This window comes from Globicephala melas, chromosome 8 (genome assembly GCF_963455315.2).
Source record: "Globicephala melas chromosome 8, mGloMel1.2, whole genome shotgun sequence".
Taxonomy (NCBI): Eukaryota; Metazoa; Chordata; class Mammalia; order Artiodactyla; family Delphinidae; genus Globicephala; species Globicephala melas.
In genome coordinates, this window is record NC_083321.1 from 31,056,747 (window position 1) to 31,073,417 (window position 16,671).

The 16,671-nt window shown below is 35.8% G+C and overlaps 2 protein-coding genes across 5 annotated transcripts in view; one reads left to right on the forward strand and one right to left on the reverse strand.

Annotated features, from left to right (window-relative positions):
* Nucleotides 1–16,671, reverse strand: part of ANO3 (anoctamin 3) — a 275,901-nt gene that overhangs the window by 54,129 nt on the left and 205,101 nt on the right. The gene's annotated exons all lie outside the window — the stretch shown is intronic.
* The window catches only part of MUC15 (mucin 15, cell surface associated), a 107,351-nt gene continuing 105,003 nt past the window's right edge, over nucleotides 14,324–16,671 (forward strand). For 2 of the 3 annotated variants that reach the window (XM_060303401.1, XM_030864849.3), the window contains exon 1: nucleotides 14,339–15,023. In XM_060303401.1, coding sequence (XP_060159384.1) covers nucleotides 14,339–15,023 — 685 coding nt within the window. Of the gene's footprint in view, nucleotides 15,024–16,671 lie in introns of all 3 variants that reach the window. The other variant, XM_060303402.1, reaches the window with a different exon arrangement.

Here is a 16,671-nt window from a genome sequence, read left to right on the forward strand (position 1 = left end):
TTAAAAACCCTCCAGAAAGTAGGCATAGAGGGAACCTACCTCAGCATAATAAAGGCCATATATGTCAAACCCACAGCCAAAATCGTTCTCAATGTTGAATAACTGAAACCATTTCCTCTAAAATCAGGAACAAGACAAGGTTGCCCACTCTCACCACTATTATTCAACATAGTTTTGGAAGTTTTAGCTGCAGCAATCACAGAAGAAAAAGAAATAAAAGGAATGCAAATCAGAAAAGAAGAAGTAAACCTGTCACTGTTTGCAGATGACATGATACCATACATAGAGAATCCTAAAGATGCTACCAGAAAACTATTAGAGCTAATCAATGAATCTGGTAAAGTACCAGGATACAAAATTAATGTACAGAAATCTCTTGCATTCCTATACACTAATGATGAAAAATCTGAAGGAGAAATTAAGGAAACACTCCTCTCCCATTTACCATTGCAACAAAAAGAATAAAATACCTAGGAATAAACCTACCTAAGGAGACAAAAGGCCTGTATGCTGAAAACCGTAAGACACCAATGAAAGAAATTAAAGGTGATACAAACAGATGGAGAGATACACCATGTTCTTGGATTGGAAGAATCAATACTGTGAAAATGACTATACTCCCCAAAGCAATCTACAGATTCAATGCAATCCCTATCAAAATACCAATGGCATTTTTCACAGAACTAGAACAAAAAACTTCACAATTTGTATGGCAACACAAAAGATCTCGAATAGCCAAAGCAATTTTGAGAAAGAAAAACTGCACTGGAAGAATCAGGCTCCCTGACTTCAGACTATACTACAAAGCTACAGTAATCAAGACAGTATGGTTCTGGCACAAAAACAGAAATATAGATAAATGGAACAGGATGGAAAGCCCAGAGATAAACCCATGCATATATGGTTACCTTATCTTTGATAAGGAGGCAAGAATATACAATGGAGAAAAGACAGCCTCTTCAATAAGTGGTACTGGGAAAACTGGACAGCTACATGTAAAAGAATGAAATTAGAACACTCCCTAACACCATACACAAATATAATCTCAAAATGGATTAAAGACCTAAATGTACAGCGAGACACTATCAAACTCTTAGAGGAAACATGGGCAGAACACTCTGTGACATAAATCACAGCAAGATCCTTTTTGACCCACCTCCTAGAGAAATGGAAATAAAAAGAAAAATAAACAAATGAGACCTAATGAAACTTAAAAGTTTTTGCACAGTAAAGGAAATCATAAAGAAGATGAAAAGAAAACCCTCAGAATGGGAGAAAATATTTGCAAACAAGCAATTGACAAAGGATTAATCTCCAAAATTTACAAGCAGCTCATGCAGCCTAATATCAAATAAACAACCCAGTCCAAAAATGGGCAGAAGACCTAAATAGATATTTCTCCAAAGAAGATATACAGATTGCCAACAAACACATGAAAGGATGCTCAACATCACTAATCATTAAAGAAATGCAAATCAAAACTGCAATGAGGCATCACCTCACACCAGTCAGAATGGCCATCACCAAAAAATCTATAAACAGTAAATGCTGGAGAAGGTGTGGAGAAAAGGGAACCCTCTTGCGCTGTTGGTGGGAATGTGAATTGATACAACCACTATGGAGAACAGTATGGAGGTTCCTTAAAAAACTAAAAATACAACTACCATACGACCCAGCAATCCCACTACTGTGTACATACCCTGAGACAACCATAATTCAAAAGAGTCATATACCACTATGTTCATTGCAGCACTATTTACAATAGCCAGGACATGGAAGCAACCTAAGTGTCCATCGACAGATGAATGGATAAAGAAGATGTGGCACATATATACAATGGAATATTACTCAGCCATAAAAAGAAACAAAATTCAGTTATTTGTAGTGAGGTGGATGGACCTTGATTCTGTCATGCAGAGTGAAGTAAGTTAGAAAGAGAAAAACAAATACTGTATGCTAACACATATGTATGGAATCTAAAAAAAAAATAATGGTTCTGACAAATCTAGGGGAAGGACAAGAACAAAGACACAGATATAGAGAATGGACTCGAGGACATGGGGAGGGGGAAGGGTAAGCTGGGATGAAGTGAGAGAGGAACACTGACATATATACACTATCAAATGTAAAATAGATACCTAGTGGGAAGTAGCTGCATCGCACAGGGAGATCAGCTCAGTGCTTTGTGACCACCTAGAGGGGTGGGATAGAGAGAGTAGGAGGGAGACTTAAGAGGGAGGGGATATGGGGATATATGTATACGTATAGCTGATTCACTTTGTTATACAGCAGAAACTAATACAACATTGTAAAGCAATTATACTCCAATAAAGATATTAAAAAAAAAGTCTACAGTCGTTTGATCTGACCCATTTTTGTTTTGTTTGGAGTCTAAAAATTATTACTAACCATTCTCTTTTCTTATATGTGTCTACCAAGGCCGAAATCTTTGCATTGGTCTTTTAGAGAACTTTCGTTTGCAGTAAAACTCTAATAAAATATTGACACATGCTTATAACTTAATTGTCTGAAAAGACTATTTTTTTCCTTTATTAGACCATTATATCTGAATTTGTGAAGACGGACATGCAGAGGTAAGCATGATGCTTCTTGGTCCACAATTCAAGCAAATACTCAGTCCCAGGATAATTAAATTGCTTATATTTACAATTTTGATGTGTCTAAAAGCTTCCTCTAGACATAGCCAGAATCTCTGACTTTTCCAAATATTGGGTGCTGGAGTGGCCGGGTGTTTTTGACAGTTGACTAATGGAATGTTGAGTCAGGGATACATTTAGTTTGGGCTTAGTGAGATATGTTTATGTGATTTGCAGGCACTTCCAAGTGTTGTTCAGTTATTGCTAATTATCCTAATGTAGCAATGGATTCTGAGGAAACTCCTCCAGTTGCTGACTCTTTCAGGTGCCAGGCCAGGGGATATATGATGAGATGCACATGTTCTATGGTATCCAGCTCTGATAACGAAAGAGAAATAAGGTCTGAAATATATGGAGCCAGAAACTACTTTATGGAAATTATTTCACAAACTTCAAGTCATATATGAAACACACTAGAGATTTCCCCAAAGTTCCAACAATATTAAAAATGCACATGGCTTTTTCAATAATAAATTATGAAGCAGAAGTAAGATTTTCAAAACTGCCAATAATAAAAAAAAATTTCAATTAACTGTGCTAGAGGAAGAGGAAAGACTGAATTAGTTCTCTATTCTTTCTATGAAATATTTTTTTAAACATCATATGCAGAGATAATAAAAAATACCAATAAAAATGTAAGACAAAAAGCACTACAGAGATGTGTCAGGCATCTAGTTATTAAAATACTGTTGTTTTTCTGGATTTTGATTTCATGTAGTATTTTAAGCTTTCTAAAGTTTGTAAATTTTTGATTGTTCCATTTACTCTCATATCTCTTTTTATATTCATAATTTTGTATCCTTTTCTTAAAGAGATTCCAAAATTGTGTATTTCCTTCCAATGAATAGCTATCATGCATCAGACACATATGTGCCAGACATCCTACTAAATGTTTTTTACATATTTACTCATGAAATCCTCACAACAGCTCCATGTGCAAGAAATGATTATACTGTACTGGTTTAAACTTTAAAGTATTCATTCAAAGAGGGGATTTACAACAACCGTAGGTGTTTTTTGATAAGGATTCTCTTTTTCAATGTTTGAACTTAATTGTTATTGAGCAATGATAAAAACTAACTTTCTTAAGTTAATATAATTATATTGTTTATAAAGAAAAGAAAAAATGCTTGGCCACGTGATTTTTATACTTTAATACTACATCAATTAAAAATGTATTACGGAAAAGGTATTTCACCCCCTTTTGATCAGCCAATCGTTAAAAAGTTCTTCAACCTTGTATAAAATGCATTCATACTCCTTGAAATTCTTTTTCTGTAAAAGAAGGATATTGGAATTTTAATGTAGATTACAATAAATGTTTTGATTGCAAATGCCATTAAAAATCAAATAAGGATTCTCTCCTGATAAAACACAAAAATGTCTTCCCTTTTCTGTAGCTAAGAGCTTCTAGAACTGTCAGCTTAGTTAAACTTGATGTGTTTTCATTGTCCTCTACAAAATGTTTATGTTGTTTATAGTCCTCTAAATGGATGAGAAAACCACTTATTGTTATTTTCTGCCCATGAACTTGATGCCAAAATCCCCTTCAGGTCATGAATGCGTTTGATTTTTCTTCTGTCCCTGCTTTTGAGCCAAGGAACCAATCTAGATTCTTCTTCAGAGTGTACAGACCTAGCCTAGGCATCTCCTTCTCTCCTCACTCTGACCTTCTCCAAGTCATGGCTCAGTGCTGAGAGCACTCAGCAAATAAACTCTGTTGCTACAAGGTTATTACTTAGTTATTCTAACTTTTCAAACCAGAAAAAAAATTAGAAATAACAAGATTATCTAATACCCACCTTGATTTTTTTTTTTAGAAAGAGTTAATAAATCACTTGGATCTTTTCCTAAAGGTGGCAAAATAAGTTATAATATTATCAATCTTCCAGTTTTGCCATTTTATTATATTTAAGCATAGCTGTAACTTCATTTAATTAAGTTCATATCAAAATAGATTACATAGTTGATAAACTGGGCAATAGCCATCTAATGAGGTTAGACTCTGTAATGAAACCAGGGTTCTAAAAGATGCAAACTTGTATAACAGAATACTCCATCATGCAGGAATGAATCAGTTGTGTGGTACTTCCACACAATGGAATATCATGTACTTGTTAAAGAGAGCAATATCATTTCCCAGCAGTCAGCTACTGCAGGGTTGGAAAATTGTTTTAGGTGCCAGCAATAAGAGGCTTCCCTTCAGAACTCGTCTATCAGCAGGAGTCTAGAGGGAGCCCAGAACTCTCCATCTTGGCAAGATGCCCCCATCCCCATATCCTACACGCACACCTTTCCCTCTGTCATCACTCACAAGTGGGTCCCTCAGGACTAACTCATTCTGCCCCTTAACTGCGTACATATCAGTTACTTCAAGAAGACCAGAATTTCCAAATCATTCTTTACTCAGATTTTAATCCTCTAGTTCTAGGGAAATGGAAGTTGTCTTTGTGATCCTCTCCCACTCCTTCCCAACTATTTGAGATGCTTTCAACTAGGCCCTCTTATTCAAAGTCATTAATAGCAAAGGCTTTAATGTTCCCTCACCTCTTTGCTTAACTGAAACCTGGGACACTCCTGAAACCTCACTTTCTATGTGGCAATCTCAGGTGATGGCTATTTGTGTCGAAGATGAGGTAGTGAATTTCTTGTCTTCATTGCTGCTTCATGGCTTTTTCTCTCCCTTCTTAAAGAGTCACAGATTTGAGTCTCATATTATCAATCCGTACTTCCTACTGTCTTTCTTTGTGGAAGTCATTTACCACTCCTTTGGAACACTTCCTCAAATTCTCTAAAGGTTTTTCAACTCTTGGCTAAGGGTAACTCTTATCAACATGACTCCCAAAATAAACTTTTGAAATTACAACATACAGAGATAATATTTCTAGTATCTAGGCTTCTCAGTTCTTTGATGTTTATCTTCAGAGCTGTTTTCTCCTACTCTACCTTATGCCTGGTCCTCCCATGGCATGATTTTGATCAATGACTCCAAACCCTCCATAATCTCCAATTATCACCTCCATTCTTGTAGCTCACTCCCTATAAACTCCAATTCCAGTAATCCCTTGGCCCAGATGTTTTCAATCCATTAACTTTTGACCCAGATTTTCAATCCATTCTCTCCAGCACATTTTCACTGTCCTTTCCTACCCTTGTGCCCTCACTTTCTTCTCTATGTATCTGGATCCAAAATGGTGTTATAGGATTTGTAAAATAAGATACCATTTTGGATCCAGAACAATATTTCAGTTTTCTCTGAGGCACGGTGCCAAGCTACATTCTGGTTCTGTTTTCAGATCCATCAGAGACAATAATGTGACTTCATGTTCTGGAAACTCCACTGGTGAGCGGTTCCACCATTTCAGGCAAAGAGGCAGTAGTTCTTCTTCCACTATGTATTGTGAGGTTTAATTAATGGGTGTAAAGCAATTGGAGAGTTCCAGATGAATGCCTCCATAGAAGGTAAGTACAACAAAAATTATGTAACCATTGCATAATGTGTCATCTCAGCTGGCTCGGCTGATGAAGTTGTCAGGTGATCAGTTATTGTTGAGTTCCTCTGGAGAAACAAGGTCCAAAATGGGATTGGTCTTACCCAGAACATGCTATCATGGTATATACCTGGAAATGTATCTCGGCAAGACTTGTTTGTTTGGCAAGAAATTACTTTTTAACTCCAACTCAGGTGCTTCCATAAAGGTGTCTGATGACAACTAAGTGAGCTAAGTAATAAGTGAGGCATTAAATTTATGCATAGTTTGCATTTTACAACTTTACTTCCAGATGTGCTCATGACAGGAAAGGTAAATAAGGTGTATCTCTAGGGTCAGCTCTAATCAATTGGTTAAGGCTCTCAGGAGGGCAGTAATGAAAAGGATTCTGAGGCCACACCTAGGGTCTTCAGAAAAGAGGGTCACTGGAGATGAACGTTGACTCTTGTGGCAGTGAAAGCAGAGTTGTAGCAAAAGTGCTTTGTAACTTCCTTGCCTGGTATAGGCCATAATTACTATGCTTAAGTAGAAAGTGGTAATGATATTCACACGCATATCTAGGAAAATCCCTCAGGGTATGGCACACCCAATCCTGCTAAGTCATGTTCATTTCTCTAAGTACAGACATAAAATATTTATTCAGTTGGATTTTTTCCTAGTAACTAGCTAATCTGAAAATAACCAATTGATTTTTATTAAGCCATTGTTCAGTAAACAGTTATTTGATTAGACTGAACTTGCTTTTCTTCATACTAGTGCAGATACAGCTTAAATATCTTTTGAGTGAATATTTGCTAGGGTTTGGCTTAATTTCTAATCAAACTCTGAAGGGCCTTTGGGCTTCAGAAAGTTTGAAACTATAGAATTACCTTGTTCTTTCTTGGGGCCAATTAACTGGGCAGATTCTTTGCATTCAATTTGAGGCTGCTGAACCTTAGCTAAAGTTTCATTTTCTCTCTCAGCAGTTGGAAACCTATCTCCTTGCACAACAGAAACTAAGCATGAACCTCAGGCGTACTGAGCTGAACAGACCTTGGCGCCAGTCCCCAAATATTGATGTGTAGAATCTCCCAGAAAGTGCAGTTTCACTCTTCTCCCTTTCATAAGCGGTGAAAGGAAGTGAAGGAAGTATGCCAGGTTGTTATTCAACTCTAGTATTTAATCAAGCATTACTCAGGCTCTTCTGAAACTCTCCTGCTTCTAAATTGAGAGGAAAAGCAAAGAGAACACAGGATGGAAACTACTTAATTGAGCAGGCTCCCAGGATTACTCAGGATCACGTGGCCATTCTCAGCCAGACTCCAGTTACTCCCCAAACTTCCGAAAGTCCTGGTGATGATTTCTAACTTAATATTTCACAGCTTTCTCAAGGATCCGATGCACATTAATCCACTTGGTGTTCAGTGTGACTTTCTATAAATCCAGTTTCAGTGCACTGCAGACACCACTTTCTCCATTCAGGTATTAAGTACACAAATAGGGCATCCCCACCACGGGAAAGAAAGATTTGTTTATGTGTTAGGAGGACAGTATGTGGCTGGCACATGAGCAACAGGTGCAGGGCTGACTCATTTTGGTTTCCTCACCTGCGAAGGGGGAACCCAGCATGTGTCAGAAATTCCTGATAGAGTAAGGACCATTACCAAAGTCTTTGCCCTTCTTTTTTTTCTTTTTTTCATTTAAGGCAAGAAATGTATGTCCTTTGTTTGCCAACACTTAAGAGAACTAGCCTGTCCCGAAAGTCAAAGCACCCAACCTATGAAAGCTGGAGGGTTGGGCTTTTTTTTTTCTTTTTTTTTTAAAGGCCTGAATGAGGTGATAGCTTCATGCTGACAGCTGAGAAGCAGGTCAGTCAGGTTCTTGGGTGCTCTATTACACAAGCAAGATACGACCAGCCCCACCTAATTTTGTTTCTCTGGCACCCTCCTGCTCAGTGGGACATCAGTACACCTAACCCATCTGCTTTCTCTAATGCAAGACAGACTCATTCCAACCAGAACAGCTGTGATACTCCAGTTCTTGTCTGTAAACACCTCCTAGACCTGAAGGTAAGTGTGTGCTGGATTACATAGGATCCCTAGTCCCTCGTCCCTCGCTCTCTCGCTCTCTCTCTTACTTATTTACCAAATAGAATCAAAGCAAGTTGAACTTTTGGCAGAACAGCCTGGCAAGTACCTACAGAGACCATTGTAAAGACAGGTAGTTGTTTCATTAAGTAATTACCTTCCAAATGAGCATTTGTGCTAAGTGAGTTAACTTTAAGAATTATTGCCAAATTTGCTAGATGATGAAACCAGTTGAAGAGTTAAATAAAAACCTTGCTTAAAACGTAAGTGACTACAAGAGAGTGTTTTCTTAAGTCAGATCTTAGTAAGTTTCAAAATGTTTAAAGTGGAAGTGGCTACGTGAATATAAATGAATATTTAGATTTAAAGTATGCATTTGGTTCAAAGGTTCTTGCTAAAGTATTAGAATACGGTAGCTTTTGAAAAACAATCTGCTAATGCAATGAATTATTAACCTTCTATATATCTTTCCCAAAGATTTTCTTAATTAAAAATTGGCAAAGTGATGTCTATGTATTATTTTACTTAGCATGGTATGTGTACATGTATAGCTCTCAACGGAAATCTAAAAGGCTAAGCCAGTGGCTGCAAAAGACATCCCATGGATCAAAGATGTGGATTAAGTTTCTTAAATTTATTTTGTTTGTTCTGTGTAAGGCTTCTCTTATTAAAGGGATGCTGATTTACTGTTTAACACTTTCTAATCAATCCATAGAGGCTGCTTCTACAGATAGTGAAACACGAGAGAAGGCTGGAAACCCCATGTTTGGAAATTTGGGTCCAGAATATTTCTTTTGGAGACACAATCTTTCTAAGCTTAACACTCTTCTACTTAATTATTTCAGTATTGAAGTTTATGACTGAGAATGCCCAAGTTAGCAGGGACTATGACATTCTATCTATTTTCCTGGGCTTATGCATTCCTCAGTCTTTTAATTAAAATGATCACAAACTTTTGAAATTTATTATTTCCTGAAAGAAAGTCACGTTTTTCCTTTTATTTGTTTCTTTCTTTTAAACTCAAAGTGAAATGATGTGGGTCCTCAGGTATAATCCTACCTTCTGACTAGTTAAATCTTCACACCCTTTCAAAACCCTCTTATAAAAGAGGCATTTTGAGAAGCATGATTCCTTATGTCTTCATTTACTGTGGTTCTTTCATCTAGGGACAGCAAAATACTGTCCAAGATTGGAAAGTCCACTCAGTGTAACACTCAAGTTCTACCTGGGATATTGGCTACACGTCAGACTGAGTTTCCTATGACAAAGACAAACAAAACTCATCTATCTTAATTTTTAGCCAGAAACCTATAAGAAGAATGATCACAGGCAACTGAGAGAGAAGTAGTACAGAATATACTCTTTAGTTATTTCACTACAGAAACATGTTTTTATATTATCCCCTCAGTGCAGCTAAAGTAATGTTTTTATTTAAAATTTCTGATTTTGATTTAGTTTAGAATGACTAGCATTTATCTTCCCTTGCATGGGTTGATTACCTGATAGAAACCAGGGCACCTCCATATTTTTAAAGCTTGGTATAAAATGGGTATGACTCGGTTACAACAGGAGGGCTGGGCAGAATAATAACGTTACGAACTTAAGGAGGAACAATTTTATTCACAGTAAGTGTGGATTTTCTTTCCTTAATTGCCACAGGTTTCTGGGGTTTTTTTGTTTGTTTTTTTTTCCCCTCTCACCACCTCCTGAAGCCTTCTATACAAAAGTAGTAATGTGAAACCACTTTTTAGTGCCAACACCAAAGACAGGGGAGAAAATAGTTTTCATTTTCTTTGTATAGACGAATTATTTTTTTAAAAAAACCAGTGAAACTCACACTCTCCGAAAGTATATTTTTAAAGTTTCTGAACATTAGAAACAATAAAAACATTTCAATATATACAGAAAGATTTAGAATCTTTGTTTCAGGTATCACAAATTGGATGGAAATCCTCCTCTTTCTGTTCCCTTTATAATAATTCTCATCTTAGAAGTTTTTCAAGTTTGTAATGAGTTTATCTCTGTTCCTAGGTTACATCCTGAAAAGTCCTCTTAGGAATTTCCACCTAGGGGCAAAGAACAGAAGAAATGATGCTGCCTGGTCCTCCTGGTTTTCTCTCTCTCTCTAATTTCACTTTCTTTCATCCCCACATTCTCTCTGTCTCTACTGTGCACCTGGTTGACTGATGAATCTTGGGAACACAGAAGCATGCCATCCATCATCCAGCATAGCTTTACACACAAATATACCACACAGTTTACATATCTCAACTCTAGAGATGGAAAGAGGCTGCAAGAAAAGGGTAAAGGTAAAGAATACAGAGTACTTTTATTGTCCTCTGGAGCTTCTGTACCACTTCCATTAACCTTCCCTGCTTATAATGTGCTTGGTTCAATTCAGAATGGGGTCCAACTTAACCAAATTGCCAGTTCTTGCCCCAGCAAAAATCCAGGGCTGGGGTTCTGAATAGCTGATGGCTTCAATTCCTGGCTGCTTCTGTCCCTTTAAGATGAATGGACCTGAGTAAGAGGTGTAACCTGGCTCTCTTAGAAGCCAGAGAGCAGAAGCAAAGTTGTCCCCAGCTGCCAAGCTAGGACAGCAGGAACGAATCAATATTCACAAAAGCCTTTCCCACAACTGTATTAATTTTGGAATAAATGGCAAAGAGCCTTCACAACATACTGTCTTATCCCACTCTTCCCTTTCTCTCTTTTCCCTGGACATGAATTACAGGCAGTAACAGAATGCTTGGCTCATTGCGGGTGTTGAAACCTTAGGTTTTCAAGTTACAATCAAAAGCTGGGTAAAGGGTAGCAAGATCCCCTTGGTGGTTCCATGTTACAAGCAAAGTGAAACAGGAACAACAAAACTCACTTTGTTGACTCTTGGTATGTGGATTCTCATTACTGGAAAGGACCAAAAGCTCTATGCCACGTTCCTCATGTGACATTATGAGAAAATTAGATGAAAAGCTAAGGGTTGTTTTTTGCTCCCCTCTGGTAACCACTTCTTTAGGAAGAGAAAATAACCAGAAAGCCTAGGTTTAGGGAAAGCAATCAAACTGCCTAACAGTAAGACAGGTGGCCAAGTGCAATGCATAAACAAATCAGATCACTGGCAGTAGACAATGAAAAAGGTTATAACGTTTGCTATGAAACTGACAGAGTTCACAGGAAAGAGCTGTTTCTGAAAAGGTCCATGTAGGTATTTTTAGACTAAATTGAATTGTATTTTAAATGTGCTAGGTGAAGCAACAGTTTAGCGAAATATTGGTGAACTTCAGGTCCTGGGGATAAATCATTCCTGTGTTGTTAATGTTAATCTGTAAATTACATGGTAAAAGTGTTTATCTAGAAACCATGGAGACAATTGTTGGGATTTTCTTAAATTAGGATAAAAGTGTACTTAGTATGTTTAAGAGGCACTTAAGGGAGAAGTCACTATTTTTCTAGTGTTTAAAAATGTGGGATTATCACCTGCTCTGGTTAAAATAAAATTTGGAGGATTTCATTATTCTTTATTATTCTGTGCTAAGAAAACATTTGTGGGAAGAGTTCTAAAAACCAGCTGATTACCAAATTCTATATTCCTTTGTAATTTTTGTTACATAGATGAGTGATTACTAGCTTTCAATGCAAAGGTCTGAATCCTAGCCCTATGTTTCAGCCACTAGCTATGTGTCCTTGAATACATTATTTACATTTTTTATGTCCCATTTAATTATCTGTAAAATAGGATTAATAATCCCTTCCTTATTGTTTGATTGTTTTTGTTAAGAATTAAATGAGAAAACATGCAAAGCATCTGATGTAATAGATGCATACTAGTAATATGTTTTCCAATTATGTTAACAATTTTTAGGATCTAAATGAATTTTCTTGATTACCACAGAAAAGTGAATGAAATATAAATAAACAGAATTGTCACAAATACAAATACCTATATAATCCCTACCAAGTGAAGAAACAGATTATTAGGAGCACACAGAAGTCCCTTTCATGCCCACCCAATGAATACTGTCTCCTTCCTTCCCGCAAGTAACCATTTTCCTGACTTTTAACATTCTAGTTTTTGAACTTTATAAACATGCAATCATAGAGTACAACGGGCATTTTAAGCTCTGCATGATATTTGTGATAATCACTCATGTTACTGTATGCAACTCATCTGTGAATCTCATTTATTTTTCATGTGCAAATATTAAACAGTTTATTATCCAACCTGTTACTGGTGGATGTTTAGGTTGGAGACACATAAATAATGCCCTTATGAATGTTCTTGTATGTCTGCCTGTTTGCTTTTTAAGTAGAACTTTCTTAAGTGATAAACACAGGGCATGGAAATGACTGTATCTTTTAAACCTTAGAAATCCACAGGTATAGACTGCTTGCTAAAAGTCTTTGGAGAAAAAATATTATATCAGGATGTATTATAGATAAGTCTAAGTTGTACCACTGTGTAAGTAATCATTAAGCAGGGAGAGGGGTACTTAAAACCACACGATAATCAGAGGGAGTAATTTAGAGGCTCCTCAGACCCTAGTGAAAAATCATCAAGGTTGAAAATATTTGTAAAAATTTCTGGGGGAGCTTTTAAGAAATGGCAATTAATGTTAGACATAAATAATAGCAGTTGCACCTCCTTCCTTTTCTTATCTCAGTCATCCTGGAGGCTTTTAGTGAAAAATAAGCTCTAAGGTCCAATTCAAAGAACATAAAATCAGTTCTCAGACTTTATTGTCTGAAGAGGAATAGTCTAACATTTTTTTTTTTTACCTTTTTCAATTAAAAACACTTTAAATTTTAGCACCTAATTAGGTTGGAGTCAGTAGACTTGGCTTTCAGTGCTGCTTCTTTTAGCTTCCATTACTGGTCACTCTGAACCTCGGTTTCTTCATCTGCAAAATGGGGATAACGTGAGCTACTCTTTTTGTCTCAATGGATCGTTGTGAGGCTCAAATGAGATGATATTATAAACTGTAAGACATTTTTAGAAATATTATTATATTTTAATAAGAAGAAATGGAAGTTAACATTCACTAACTGCTTACTTTAGGCCAGATATTGTTGAGAGTACTTCTACATAAATCATTTCATTTAGTCTGCAGAACACTGTGAAGTCAGTATGATTATGATATTGATAAAGCAACTGCTTAATGTGATGATTATTTTTCACATGTTATTCATGATAGAAACCAGAATTACAATATAAATATAATTTCAAAACCTTTCCCCCATATCCTCCTATCTATGAATTGTGGTGCTTCCACACTTAAGAGGCAGAATGATGTGCCCAGATTGGAGGTCAGAACCATGGTTTCAAACTTCAACTCTGCCACAATCTAGTTAGGTACTTTTTTTCCACACACACTCACAACCAGTTTCTTCATTTATACAAGGGAATGCAATGAAAAAATCCCCAATTCTAAAAGTATTTCTGACTTTCTGTTATTTGGTATTAATAGGAAAAAGGGTAACATGAAGTAAACATGCTGTGAAAAAAGGGATGTTAACCTCAAATTCAAGTAACTCAAATTAGGAACTAATAAAATGTTTTCAAGTGAAGTTCCTGACTGACTCACTTTAAAGTGGTATGTTTACTGTATAATCAATAACATCATTTTCATAATAAATACTCCCAATTACATCTTTATAAAGAATATGTTTTCTTAAATAGGTTGAAGAAAGAAGCCCTATATTACATTATTTTTAAAAAATTACTTAGTAGTCCATATATTGTACAATACGTGTGTGTGTGTGTGTGTGTGTGTGTGTGTGTGTGTGTGTGTATTTCAACTTGTCCCAAGCTAAATGTTCTTTGAAATAATGAAATAGTAGTGTCTGGCTTGACAAAGATTTTGCATGGCATTCCCTAGAGGAAGAAAGAAAGAAATACTATATAGAAAATAGAACTCAGTAACTCTAGTTTTAATAAAATCCAAAGGAAACAAACTTTTGGAATAGAGTATGGTACTATCATGTCAGCATTATGTCTCCGGATTTTTTTATCACTTTAAAAATGTAGATCCATTTAAAAAAACCTCAATACTTCATTTAATAATTCAAATGGTCATTATTTTCTTTCAGATTCTCATTATTAACACCAATACCAAAGAAGATTACAATGTTGACTTCAGTCAAAATTCTGTTGATTTCAATTTTGTTTAGTTTACTACTATTTGGAAGTCATGGAGAAGAAGGTCGAGAAATAAACACAACACAAAACATTGCAGAAGACTTAAAAACAAGGGAAAATCAATCTATTCCTTTGGAAAGTGAAGCAAATTCAACCTCAGATAAAAAAAATAGAGAAACCTCCCATCCCAAGGCAACTAATTTCTCTTTTGGGGATCCATCAAATAAAACCCATGGAACAGATTTCTACCATAATTTGTCAACAGACAACTCTTCCCGTCTCAAACTCATGCCCACACTTTCCCCAAGTCCTCCTTTGAGCCACAGCTTTGTTTCTAAATTGCCTTGGAACTCATCCGTAGCAGATGAAAATCCTCTGCCAGTCTCAGCACCTCCCAATACTACAGCTATTGTATCTTCCGAAAACTTCACTCGGTCTTCGGTCAATGATACCATGAAAGCTCCTGACAACAGTTCCATTACAGTTAGCAACCTCCCTTCAGGATCAAGCACCATATCTGTGACCCCCATGATAAAGGAAACAGATGGATGGCCTACCATGACAGGAGATAGCTTGGCGGGGTTTACTGCCTATCAAGAAACAACTTCATATCCCACCTTGAAATTCACCAATAATTCAAAAATCTTTCCAGATACATCAGACCCCCAAGAAGGTAAATATAAATGGATTTAATTTTCCTTTTGTGTGAAACTGAATCTCCAAATAAGTCATTACACCTAAGAAATGCACCACACTAGAAAAAAAAGGAGACTGCAATAGCACAGGTGGTTCTTATTTTGGGGGGAGAAACCATGATATTCATAGTGAATAGTGAAGGGATCTTAGGGCTTAAGTCAGCAAAGACTAGTCATTACTGTATGGGAATGTGAGAATGTGATGAGACTGGGACAAAATGAGAAGTAGGTTAGATTGAAAAGAAACAGAAACTGAGGTAGTGGTACAGTTTTGAGATACTGGGTAACAATTTTTACTGCATTTCAGAAAGACTACCTGAAATTTCACAGGCTTTTAGGAATATAATACAACTGAAGTTTAAAAATATATGTATTTTTAAATATATATATTTTAAAAATATATTAAAAACATATGTACTTAAAAAATTTAAACTCAACAGAAGAATACCCTCAATTTTTAGTCCAGTACCTACTGAACACCATAAAAATGGAATTCAGCTTTGAGTAGCACAAGAAAATTGTGTTATGGGGACATTTCTGTTTCATTTAGAGATTAGTCAAGCTTTAAAACATAAAGTGGAAAAGATCTCTAATGTTTAATGAAAATTCATTCTATTTTATTTTCTCAGGTCTAACCATGTTTTTGTTTTCTGAATTAAAAAAAAATAACTCCTCTTTTCCCCACATGAACTCACTGATTTCCAATACAACTTATCTACAGATTATATTAGTGATATAAACACCAAATCATATAAACAAATTCCTATTTGAGAGTTGTTGTTAGTGTACAGGAAAAGTTTTAAATTCTGAAATCTAGGATTATTATAGTACTGCAACCAGTATATTGTATATACATATATTTTCATAATTTTAAGGCATCTTTCCATTCATACATACTCTGATATTCCATCAGAAAGAATTTTTTTAAACTATTCTGTTTTGTCTTTCTAAACTTAATATACATATTGAGAATACTGAGTACTTAATCTTACCATTGCTCATTAATCAAAAAACACTTAGTTAACTTTGCTTCACTTTTATCTTGGTAAAAAATGTGCTGCTGTTGACCTTCCAACATATTTTTTTGTGTATAAATGGAATCTGATATAGAATTAGAGACCCTATAAGACCTCTTGACTACCTAATTAATAAGCTTCTCAACAAATTTTTTTTAAACTTGAAAATAAAATGCACTAAGTATAAATCCAGGAAGCATTCAGTGATTTATTGATGACTTAGTCTTCAAATAAGGTGCTTGATAAAGGGGATGATAGAATGAAATTTTGGACTCCTTTAACTCAGACCTACACATCTGTTCGCAATGTGCAAGGCACTGCAAACATCCTGCTTTGTTTGGTCTATTTGTTGTATTTGGAAATACCCTCTATCAGGATATATTTCTTTTTCTTCATAAAGCCTTTTCACTTGGGGTTTGTGGATTCAATTCCTATTACCTACTTACTCCCATTAGCTTTTTACTTTCAATTATTATAGAAACAAACTCAAAGCTTATCTCATCATTAAAGTTCATGAGAGATTGAGTTGATTAAAAACATAATATAGAATTCAACATAGAAATTAGATCTTAATAGAGAAAACACATGGCATTTCAGTACTATTAGTGTT